The 12754-nt window shown below is 35.6% G+C and overlaps 2 protein-coding genes across 3 annotated transcripts; both read right to left on the reverse strand.

Annotated features, from left to right (window-relative positions):
• Nucleotides 1-429: 429 nt before the first annotated feature.
• LOC108460928 (uncharacterized) lies at nucleotides 430-3305 on the reverse strand. The gene is made up of 3 exons (XM_017760635.2): nucleotides 2930-3305; nucleotides 2063-2797; nucleotides 430-1967 (listed from the first exon to the last, which is right to left on the reverse strand). The coding sequence occupies exons 2-3, from the start codon at nucleotides 2768-2770 to the stop codon at nucleotides 675-677; spliced, it is 2001 nt and encodes a 666-aa protein (XP_017616124.1). The 5' UTR covers nucleotides 2771-2797; nucleotides 2930-3305; the 3' UTR covers nucleotides 430-674.
• Nucleotides 3306-5336: 2031 nt separating this feature from the next.
• Nucleotides 5337-7638, reverse strand: LOC108458435 (uncharacterized). 2 transcript variants are annotated; one of them, XM_053026852.1, is made up of 2 exons: nucleotides 7418-7638; nucleotides 5337-5936 (listed from the first exon to the last, which is right to left on the reverse strand). In XM_053026852.1, exon 2 carries the CDS (start codon nucleotides 5934-5936, stop codon nucleotides 5556-5558), a length of 381 nt encoding a protein of 126 aa, XP_052882812.1. In that variant the 5' UTR covers nucleotides 7418-7638; the 3' UTR covers nucleotides 5337-5555. The 2 variants fall into 2 exon arrangements, with proteins under 2 accessions (XP_052882812.1, XP_017613318.1); XM_017757829.2 differs by having other exon boundaries at nucleotides 5337-5962; nucleotides 7418-7636.
• Between the last annotated feature and the right edge of the window lie 5116 nt (nucleotides 7639-12754).

Below are 12754 nucleotides of genomic sequence, written 5' to 3' on the forward strand. Positions count from 1 at the left end.
TGTATGAGCTTCTACGAAAGTTGAGAATTAATTTTAAAAGATGTTTAGTTCGCGAAATATAAAGTTACTTCAAATAATACAACTACCAAAATATAATAATTTAACACATTATTAAATATGACCCGAAAAATCCAAACAACTTTATTGAGGCAAGAGTGATTTGTATATCCATAAAGATTGCTATTTGGTAGTCGAATGATGACAATTTTAAACCCTTGTTTGCTAAGATTATATGCTTACACCTGCAATTTAAGATTGTTTTTCTTTGTCTACAAGTTCAGAGTCCATCGTAGCGATAGATACTGCATCCAATTTGTGAGCTTATTATCTGCTTTAATCCCAACGTTTTTTCAGTTTCAAAGTATGAATTCAAGTATCTACATATGCATACAACAAACAGATTCTGAGCATGATATTGGGCATTGTACATACACAAAGAAGCAAATTGCTTATTAGAACATTAAATTAGTTTTTGGGCTACTTCACTTCCCTTACACTGAGACATGAAAAGTATGTTTCAGAATTCAAGCATACATTTTTGTGTTTTAATCTAACAAGTACAGAACCTAGGCAGCAGGTTACACATCCTGCTAAATCTTTCATCTTTGTCAGTAAGTTGCCTTTTACATAGATTCAGGTGGTTGGTCATCACAACATTTCAGGACCCAAACCAATCAAGCCATTGAGACCATGGCAGGATTGGCAGCACTTGTCTGGCTTTGCCTTTGCCTGCTCACTGGGTTTTTAACAGCCAGCCCTGAACCTCCAAAGCAGAAATACTGACTCCTTAATCCCTTTTTCATGGGCCTTTGCTTCATTGTATCTGGTTTTTCATCATCAAGGCTTGGATTGGAACAAGATGGTCCAGTTATATCACCTTCAATGAATATCCCTTTTTGTTTATCCATTGAGCTCGGAGAAGATACAGATGACTTGGAGAACGAACTCGAACGAGACCTTCGAGGAATGGTTATCTGTGGCATGGCTTGCATAACGCCATGGATTATCCCTGAAGCAAGTTTCTTCTTTGCAATTGGACTGGATTGACCACTCCTCACTGAAAGTGTTCTCTTGTTGTTTGGGAGTGACGAAGGCTTTGAAAACCTCTGCCTGAGAGGGATTGGAGTTTCTTCCGAGTAACTTTCATTCATTCTTTTCGGCTTTTGATCCTTCATTCGAGGCCAATGGAGAACACTTTTCAATCTCTGTGCTGCATTGTTCATAGAAGAACCTGCAGGCTTTTTATCTAATGATGACTTCCTATTTTCATCAGCTGAATCGAAATCAGTTGACGATGAACGACTCTTTCCTCCACTGCCGAGATCGCTAGCATCCGATGTCGTCTCAACGCCGGTGTACAAGAATATTTGGGTGTCGGATATCCTGAAAGAAGTTCCAGGGCTGCTCCCGTGGCCTTGCATCTTTATGTGTGAAGCTATTGCTCTTCTTGCAGTGTAATCCTGACAACCAAACATCCCACCTGCTGAAATCAAGTGTCGAATAAGTATATCCGATGAAGCTGAATGCGGCCTTTGTTTCAGAAGATCGAGTGGAGTCATTCCATCCGCATCACGAATGTTCACATTGATTGATTTTGCAGACATCAGGAGTTCAACTAGATCAGTATGAACATTCCCAATGATGGCCATGTGGAGAGCAGTCCTCCCATCATTGTTTTTAGCATTAACAATGTCTTCCATGCTGAAATTTTTTGCATGTACCAGTCGTTTCATAAGATTAACTTGTCGGTCCACTCTTCGAAAAGCCGGTGTTTGGAAACCAGACACCGCCAAATGCAAAAACGTTTCCCCAGCCTTGTTTGTTACAGAGATCAATGAAGGGGATGCAAGAATCAAAGCCTCAACAACAGCTGATTGACCCCTGTAAGCAGCAATATGCAGAGCTGTGTTGCCTTGTTCATCTATGGAGTCCGTGATATCAAAAGATGCAACCAGATATTTGACAACCTATAGAAATGAAACAATGTTTTCATTAGTAAGGTAAACAAATTAGTAAGGTAAAAACTTAAGATTAACATATGGTAGAATAGTTTGAGCCTAACCTCAACTTGGCCTTTGCCAGCAGCAGCATGCAATATAGTTGAGCCACGCTTATCTCTATAACCCAAAATATCAGTGCAATCACTAAGAAGATCCTTCAAAACCTTCAAATTTCCTCCTCTAGCAGCAGCATGAACAGCTCTGTTTGTAATTTCCCATTTATAAACAGAAGGAATTTCCCCAATGTGCTCCTCAAATCCGTCCCTTTTGGCTGCCAAAAACCTTGGTGAGACTGCAAAATCATATATAAGCCTGAAAACCTCAGAATTTTTACCCCTTGCAGCTGCATAAAGTACATCAGTAACACCATACTCCCCTTCTCCAAAAACCAGTAGTGGGTTTCTTTGAAGCAGTTGTTGAACAAAACCCAAGTCTCCTGCTGAGGCAGCCGTGTATATAAGCCATCCACCATAGCCAGCTCTGATAAGGGAATTCTTTGATTTCTTTGATTCACATTCAAGAAAAAGTTTCCTAGCAACTTGGGAACGACATTTAGCAACGTCATCAAATTGTTCCTCATCATCCCATACCGTTTCAAGGCGGCGGATCCTCCTCAAAGAGGTCAGCTTGATGAGGTGATTGCCATCTATCCTAAGAAGCTCTCGGACCAAATCATAGTGGCCATTAGCTGCCGCCCAATCTATGGGAGATGCATACCACCATTGATCCCCAGTGCTTTCCCAACGAAGAGGCAAATATGTAGGAGGCATTTTGAAGAGAGAGTAATGAAGTTTTACCTACAAAGATGAACAAATTCTATAGGTAAGCACAGACGAGAGGAAGGCCCTACTGAATTCAAAAAAAGAAAGGCTCAACTAATAACAACTATGAAAGTAAAGCTTAAATAAAGAGAATCATTAAAAGCCTACCTAGAAAGGCACACAGAGAAGGGTTTAAGACTTTATTAATTGAAGCAGTTGAACTACCTGCATCAAAAACTAAAAGCACAAAAAGATAACCAGAAGAACAACCAACCCTGAAGAGAGAATGAAGAACATCAAAACATGTGAAGGAAATAAATAATTTTCTTCCAAGTTCTTTGATAGCCAAAGAGGTGAGATTTAATGATATAAGAAAGGGAAATTAGTAATCATAACTCTCACAAAAGTTGAAGACAGGAAAGAAGGCATGCACTTGAAGAAAAAGGGTTTGTTTGGAATAAAATAGTTAAAAGGCCAGAATCAAAACTGTTCCAAGAAAATAACAGTACATGGAAAAAAAAGAGCATATTGGTTTTCCACAGATTCTTGGGTTATTCAAAGTGGAGACCAAATATATTAGTAAAAAATTAAAATAAAATAATATTAGAATTAGGTAAGATTCCTTTTTAACTGTGGTGTTAATGATGATCAAACCATGTGAGGTTTTACTGCCTTTTTTTTGCATGAAAAGTGGTGATTTTACTTTTTACTGTGGATACAGACAGATGTTTGAGTTGATTGTGGAACAAGTTAATTATGCTTTATGAAGTGTTATGTTATTTTCAACTGTTTAATGGTCCCTTTAGTTATTGATTAATTGGTCCTTTGATAGTTAATTTAGTTAATCAAAACCAAAAATTGTTAATTCTAGTTAAGTTTAAATAACTTGGGGAACTTAATTCTAAATTTCTAGATTAGGAAGAGTGGAAGGCTTCAACAATCTCACCTTTCTGACCCTAAAATCTTTTTATTTGGTAAAAGTCCACCGGCAATTGTTGTCGTCGGTCCACCGGCCTTGGTGTTAAATATAGGCATGTCAAAGTCTTTTAAAGTGTGCCACCGGCCTTCTCAATCCTATAACAAGGATCGAGCTACAAAAACTTGGATAACACTTGGTTCACATCTCCATCTCCCATTTCATTGATAGGTTACTCAAATTCAGATATGATTATTGAAGATCGACACTTATCGAATATGGATTTTTTTCATATATTGAGAGAAGGTTATAATTAAAAGAAAAACTTTGACCACTTGCCTACTCAAAAACATCATGGAACATGATGGAAGATCAAACTCATGATTGTAGCTTGAAACTGAGCTGTTTATATTGTTCATTGCTTCTTATGCTCATGTCATACATGGCATGTGCTAGGTTTCAGGAGCATGTAGAGAAGAAAAGTCCAGAAGTACACTTTATTTAGTTTGGACTTATTTTACGTGTAAATATCATATACGGGTATATGCTCAAGATAAGTATATTTTAATTACACGTCTAAAAATGCTGTGGGCACGAGTTTTTGTTTTTAAAAAATGAAGAATTGAAGCATGATAGCTAGGTATAGAGTACGATTGCAAGGAGAAGAATGAAGATATGGTGAGCTGTGGTATCAAGAATGTTTGGTGAGTGATAACCTCCGAAATCCAACTACACACTAACTTAGATCGCACAGCTCTAAAAGCAAAAGAAGAGCATGTGAGAAGCAGCTTTAACTTTTATATGACTACTACTAGCACAATTGAAAAAGGCTGAAAATAAAAGGTGGGTTTGATGCTTTATCAACAATAATGCATGTCATGTCCAATTCCAGTACCCTTGTTTCCCACCTTTTTATCTTTCTTAAGTTGTGTTCTTATAGGTCTCTTTCGCACCTTTAATGGGAGTTATGAAGCTCATCTTCACATTATCAGAATAGTGAAAACCAACCACTTCCTCTCCAGTCTCCATCTTTTATATGTAGGTACATACATATATATATATATATATATATCGGTAATCTAAAGGGTGCCTACACAAGATTCACCAAGATACTTGGACCAACCTGCTCGGTAAAACACCTCGATTTTGTTGAATTGATAGAGCAGTAACTCATTGATGGATAAAAAGAGGGTAAAAAAAGGGTGGGTTGAAGAACCTAAGGGAGACACAAAATGGAAACAAGAAAAAATGCAGCTATCAACAATGACTTAACCAAGTTATCTGCCTACAATCATTTTACAGTTCATGGAGAGGAGAAAAAGGTACTGTGATTCATTAGAGCAATATTGCACCAAAGGGGAACCAATGGTCTATTCAAGGGAACAGATGGACCACCAAAGTCCTTGACATATGGGAAGAAAAAGGGAAAAAAGCATATACCTATCACAGTGAATCTCCTAAAGAAGGATAGACTCTGAACCCCCGCACCACTTCTTTTTTTTTTCTAAGTTGGGGAAGTGGGGCAACAAGAGGTGGCTTCCACTTAATAACTTACGATGGCAATGTCTATGACTTGGGGGTCCAATCTAATGATGCAATGAACATTTCTATTGCATTTGGAAATGGTAAATTATTTATGCTAAACATAAATCTTAAAGGTTTTAAGGGGAAAAGAGAACACTAAAAGGGAAAGCCAAACAAAGTTACAAAGCTTTATTTGGAGATAAATAAATCCTCAAAATCCTCCGAGCTTCTTTACTTCATTCCCGTTGCATCATTACCCAATGTAAATCAATCAACAAAGGGAATCCCAGAAGAACAGATGAATCATTCTTGCCAAAGAACTAATGCTAAATAGAAAGTATTTCTATACTACTATCAGTTTTTGGCCTTGACAGAATTGTTTTCTTTTATCCGGGCTCGGTTGTCCAACTTGACAAAGCGTTTAAGATCTTCGTATGGGAGTGTTTCAATGTCTTTCCTCCTTAGCTCACTCAATGCTGGACGTTTATCCAGCAGACGCCACAGCAAATCGGGGTACTCAGAATCCGGGAATATCTTTGGATCTGCTCCATCCTCGAGTATATTTGCACCAACCACTGTTGTGGATTTGACTTCTTTGCTGAGTGTTGATCCTTTTGGTGCATCAATGGCTGCACCTTTGGAGCCCTTCTTGGCTTTGCCAGCCCCAGCAGCAAATGTTCGTTGTCCCACGCCAACTGCATTCTTGGCAATGATGACACTTTTTAATGATCTCATCTGATTTAATGCCACGATTTTAATCCCTGTAAAATTTATATCAATAATTGCAGAAATATCTTAAAAAAAAAATGAAGAAACGCATCTTTTGATTTATTCCATTATATGGGTGAAGCAAAATCAATAATAAAAACTAAACAACACCGACAAAGGAGTCAATCAATCATAAGTCATATACAGTAATCACAAGTCAATGAGCATTTGTTCCTTCTCCTCTTTTTTTCTTTTTGATAATAGAAGGGGAAATACATAAACTCCTTTTTAATTCACCCTACAATTATGGTAAAAGTAAATTGTATCCTCTAATAGTGAGTTCTTAGAGAATCTAATAACAACCACAATGGTTAAACACTTCATAGGATCCAGTTTTACTCCAACTATTCACTCTTGCCCATACCCAAGTTTGAGACATAGCAGACACCTCAAACAGACATGGGTATGATTCTTGGACCCTCCAAAAAGAGAGGCGGTAAACTCGTAAACACTGTACATTAGTTTGATGTGGAAATGTGTTTGATACATCAACCTGGTTTAGAAATACGGGCAGATAGGATCCACAGAGGACATTGTAGTTGTCACTTCAACATTTTGAGGAGCGAAGTTTCTCAAAAAAGTTTGTATGCTAATTCATGAAATCAAAGATGCTCATTCATGAAATCAAAGCTACTAGATGACGAAATTAAGAAAAAAAAAATATAGGAAGGTTCTCAAGATTGGTTATTCCTTTAGTAGATAAGAACTAAAGAGTGCGAACTAAAGAGTGCCTGGAAAGAGTTTCTTATCACATTCGCTGAAGCTGAAGAAGTTTTAAAAAAAACGACAGGCATGAACCAGTCATAAATATTCAAGAAATATCGGCATCCTACTTTGCTTTCCAAAGAGACAATAAAACATGTAAATCTCCATTTATAATGTATCCAATCCCTATCACAGCTCATTCATAGCATGACACTGGGCCTACGAAGTGCTCAAGGTAAACAATAACTTCAATATTGAAGAAGTATCATATCTTCATCCAAAATCTTAACTTGAAGCGATGAGCAAATATCAAGGAGAAAGAATGCAAGTGGACTCAAAAAGTCCACACCAGAAAATTCATACTAACGGAAAATGCTTCTAACTTACAAATTCTAATAGGACCAGCATTGCTCATGTATCAAATCATCATTCAAGTCCAAACTTTGAATACCATGGAAACAAGATTTAAGCTTCTTAAAACAATTCGCAACTATCAAATTAAATAAACGCTAAAAACTTTACAGAACTAAATCGACCAAGCATCTATTCAACAGAATATCAACTCAATCCCAGTAAAAGAAAAGAATTAGGTTTGGAATAAGAAGAAGAATTTTCTTTTGGGTTTCTAAGAAATCAATTTTGGAAAAAAAATGGCAAAAATTTCCCAGTTTTTCTTTTTTTAATCTCAGTTTCAGCTATTTAGTAGTAACCAAAAAGTGCAATAGAAAATGCGAATAAGTTACCTTTCTCTAGAAGTTATAAAGATGAATTCTTGAGCCGCCTTTTTCCGGAATGAAATTAAGGGATTTAGGGTTTCTGAGACGAAGCTAAAATGAGAGCCTGAAGACGAAGAAGAATTCTGGTTTGCTTATTGGACTGGACTGTGAGACTGAGAGTTTATTTGGGTTCACCCATTTTGAGCGTAAATATAAGGATGGGCCTGTCCAAATGAGACCCCGACTGGACCGCTGTCAAAGCTCTGGCTGAGTCCTTTATTTATACATTTTTTTTGGATGGTATCCATACTACGGAAGGTCCTAAGGTCCAGTTGTTCGTTTTTCTGGCTCTAATCCTTTTACACAGCAATCATTTACACTTCATCCTTATATTTCAACATTTAATATTTTGATATAATTTGGTATCTCAATTTTCATAATATTATACTTTAATCTAATTAAAGTACTTACGTAATTTTTAAGAATTATTAGCACTGTTAAAATTTTTCATTAAATTTAGGTCCATTGAATGTCATTTTGTTACATGGGTGAGTATTTCTTCTTCTTCTTCTTCTTCTTCTTCTTTTTTAATTTCAAAATATCATACTAACAAATTTAACATAGGAATTTTAAAGATGTTAACAAATTCAAAAATTAAAAGAATTAAATTCTTAAAGATTAGATTACAAATATTACTCTAAGCCTGTTGCAACTTTTAATTTTTTACTCTATAAATTAATTAAATAATAATCAACTAATACAAAGCGTGTGTGAAACCAGTTAAATGGTCATTTTATATCTTCTTTAAGATTTTTTAGTCATTTTTATTTTTGTAAAAAAAAAAGCAAGCGATTACATCAAAACTTAATCAAACCTGTGTAAAGGTATCACTATCAAAAAGTAAAACCCTTTGTACTAGAGTCGGGGGTTCCTCAAACAACATCAAAATCGAGGGACCTCTATTCATGCACTTGGCCATTCGATCAACAACCGCATTCTGAGCTCTCGGTATATGATGAATTCTAATCTTCCAATCTTCCACCCTCTAGTAGAGACTCCACTAGAAGCGCATTATCACAATCTAGCAAGGGCGAAGCCAGGAAAAAATTTTAGAGGGGCTGAAATTAAGTTGTCTATATCTTTATCAATTTTAAAGGATTAAATCAAATTTTTATCATTTTTACGGGTTATGCAATTTTAAAATTTTATCTTTACTAATTTAAAATTTTAAAAAACTTAAAGGGCCAAAATGGTAAATTTTCCATTTTCAGGAGGGCCAGGGCCGAGGCCCTTACCAGCCCCCCTAAATCTGCCTCTGCATTCTAATTCTAGCTGCCTGTAATATTTTTCCCGTGCTATGCGCAAACCTTCAAGCATGGTTCTTGCTTCAATTCGAAAATTTGTTTCCTTGCCCACCATCATTGAAAATCTATACAATCATTTCACATTGGCATCTCTAAATATCCCTCCAATCGAAACATTGTTACTAATGGACAATACTACTCCATTCGTGTTAAGTTTAATCCACCCTTAATCTAATGGTGACCAATGCATTTTCGAGACCATAAAATTTAATTGAAGCGTAACTCATCACCCAAACAAAACAAGAAAAAATAGTTATAAATCATAATTAAATCGTATAAAAAATAGGGATTGCTTTCCTCATGCTTTCAATCTTTTTATTATTTTTTAATTTTAAAATTAAGAATTTTGTGTTTACCATAAATTATTTGTAAAAATAGAATGTCGGTAATGACAATATATCGTAAAGAAAAGAGAAATAAAAATAAATAACATAAATTTTTACGTGGAAACCCTTTCGGGAAAAAACCACGGGCAGAGGAGAGAAAATTCACTATGTCTCGAATGATTACAAGAGGAGTAAACTATGTCTATTTATAAGCTTGTAAAACCATATTCTAATAGGAGTGTAGTAAGATTGAAACACCTTATTCTAATCAATATCAAATAGATAGAGTTTAATAAGGTTTAAAAAACCTTATTCTAAAATAAAATAAAAAAAGTGTAGTTTTATATAGATTTTACTTTTATTTACTTTACCACTGTCTTTTATTTAAATAAGGATTCGGGACACTTAATTCTAACAATCTCCACCTTGACACGAATTCTCAATGAACAAGTTCTTCATCGCAAACTCTCAACGAACAAGTTCTCCACCTCTTCCATAGAACTTCTTAAGGGTTTAACTTCAACAATGAACACCAAGTATAAGCAATGCTCAAACTTGGTTATAGGAAGTGACTTAGTCATTATATCTGCAGGATTTTCATGAGTACTAATTTTGCTCACAACAATATCACCACGAGCAATAATATCACGAACAAAATGATACCGAACATCAATGAGTTTTATTCTCTCATGAAACATTTGATCTTTAGCAAGGAAGATGGCACTCTGACTGTCACAAAATACTATACTAATTTGAAGGTCTTCATTGAGTTTACCAAAAAGTCCCTTAAACCAAATAGCTTCTTTACAAGCCTCAGTAATCGCCATGTACTCAGCTTCAGTGGTAGACAAAGTGACTGTAGTTTGCAAAGGGACTTTCCAACTGATTGCACAACCTCTGATTGTAAAGACATAACCTGTGAGAGATTTTCTTCTATCAAGGTCTCCAGCATAATCAGCACCAACATACCCAATGACTCCATCTCTAGTTCTTCCAAACTGTAAGCAAACATCATTGGTACCTCGTAAGTATCTTAAAATCCATTGAACTGCTTTCCAATGTTCTTTACTAGGATTCGCCATGTATCTGCTAACTGCATTGACTGCATATGATAAAGCTGGACGTAAACAAATCATAGCATACATGAGAGATCCCATTGCACTAGAGTATGGAACATTGGACATGTACTCAATCTCATCATCTAATTGTGGAAACAAAGCCGATGAAAGTCTAAAATGGGCTGCTAAAGGAGTACTAACAGACTTAGCACTCTGCATATTGAACCTGCAAAGAACTTTCTCAATGTACCCCTTCTGACTTAGGTACAATTTACTTTCTTTTCTATCTCTAAGAATCTCCATACCAAGTATCTTCTTTGCTAGTCCTAAATCTTTCATATCAAATTCTTCACTTAGTTAGGTTTTGGCCTTTTTTTATCTTTCATTTATCTTTCGCTGCTATCAACATGTCATCAACATAAGGAGTAGATACACAAAAGAACCATCATTTTTTTCTTAAAGTAAACACAACATCAAAGCTACTTCTTTTGAAATCATGAGAAGTCATAAAGAAATCAAACCTCTTGTACCACTGTCTTGGTGACTGTTTCAAACTATAAAAGGGACTTTTTCAACAAGTAAACATAGTCTTCTTTTTCTGAAACTATAAAACCCTCTAGTTATTGCATATAAATATCCTCTTCAAGTTCTCCATGCAAAAAATTTTACATCTAACTGCTCAAGCTCCAAATTATGCATGGCCACAATACCAAGCAAAACTCAAATCGAACTATGCTTCACAATTGGGGAGAACACATCTGTGAAGTCCACTTTTGGAATTTGATTGTAACCCTTTGCAACAAGTCTTGCTTTATATCTGCGTTCTTCAACCCATGTGCTCCCATTTCGAATGTCCACACGGCCTATGATACGGGTGTGTCTGGTGGCCGTATGAGACACACGGCCCAGCCACATGAGCATGTGTCTCCTATTTTGAGTAAAATTTTCTAAGTTTTGTAAAAGTTTCATAAGTCATTGGTTTAGTCCCGAACCTCTCCCAATGTATGTTTAGGTCTTTGTAAGCTCGTATTAGGGACAAATTAATTGAGTTTTAAAAGATGAATGGTTAAATTGAGAAAATGTATGCTAAATGAATGCTTAATTGTATTTTAAGTCTGGTAATACTCTGTAGCCCTATTCCGACGTTGAATACGGGTGAGGGGTGTCACAAGTTCTCCATGCAAAAATGCATTTTTTATATCTAACTACTCAAGCTCTAAATCATGCATGACCACAATACCTAGCAAAGCTCGAATCGAACTATGCTTCACAACTAGGGAGAACACATCTGTGAAGTTCATTTTTGGAATTTGACTGTAACCCTTTGCAACAAGTCTTGCTTTATATCTGCGTTCTTCAACTCCTGAAATCGCTTCTTTCTTTTTAAACACTCATTTACAACGAACAATATTTTTACCTTTAGGAAGTTTCACAAGATCCCATGTTTTATTTTTGTGGGGTGATTACATCTCCTCTTACGTACCAAACATCCACTTTTCTGAGTCTTCACAGTTAACTACCTTAAAATAATTAGATGGCTATTGGTTTGCATCTATATCTTCAGCCACATTTAAAGCATAACTAACTAGATCAGCCTCGGCATACTTCTTTAGAGGTTTAATTTCTCTTCTAGTTCTGTTTTTGGCAATAGAGTATTGTGGTGAAGAAGCAACTCTATTCTGAATTTTTGTACTGGCTTGAGGAATCAACTCTATTGTAGATTCTGGATTAATTTGATGCTCCACCTGCTTTTGATTTTCTTTATTGGAAGAGTATTTAAGAGATAAGTTAGTTAGCATAGTAGTTTCATCAAAAACAACATCTCTGTTAATTACAACTTTTCTATTTTCAGGACACTATAACTTATACCTTTTTACACCAGCTTTATAACCAAGAAAAATACATTTAATGGATCTCGGTTCCAATTTTCCATTATCAACATGAGCATACGCGGAACATCCAATGTAATAGCCCGATTTTTTGCCTAGTCAGAACAGTGGTTTCAGAACCACTAAACCGAGGTCAAAGAAATTATTATTTTTATATTATTTTATGTGTTATAGCATGATTATATGAGTGCATGAGAATTTTGGTGAAATAATTTTAGCGATTGCATGCTTAATTGCGAAAAAAGATTAAATCGCATAAAGTGCGAAAGTTTTGTTTTGCTAGCTGAAGGTGTTAAATAGCTAGAGAACCATAATTAGGGACCTTTAAAGAGCAAATAAACCTTTAGGAAAGGCTTGGCCGGCCATAGAGACAAAGAGATGAAAAACTTTCAAAGGTTAGGTGAATTTGGTGACTTGTTTTGACTAAAAATAAAACAAAATAAAGAGAAAGTGATATCATCTTTTCATCTTCCTCCTCTCCACCAAAAATGCCATCAAAATAGGGGTTTTGAAAGCTTGAAATTTTCAGCCACTCTTCACCCTTGCAAGTAAGTGATTTAGATGATTATTTTTTATGGTTTTTGTACTTTTGGAACCCTTATAGCTTAATTTAGCTAATGAGGGGACTATTTTGCAAAATGGTGAGAGTCTAGGGTTTTTCCATGAGATAATTTATGTTTTTATTTGAAAATTTATGGAATAAAATGAGTTAGGGTGGTTAAATAAA

This window comes from Gossypium arboreum, chromosome 4 (genome assembly GCF_025698485.1).
Source record: "Gossypium arboreum isolate Shixiya-1 chromosome 4, ASM2569848v2, whole genome shotgun sequence".
NCBI lineage: Eukaryota > Viridiplantae > Streptophyta > Magnoliopsida > Malvales > Malvaceae > Gossypium > Gossypium arboreum.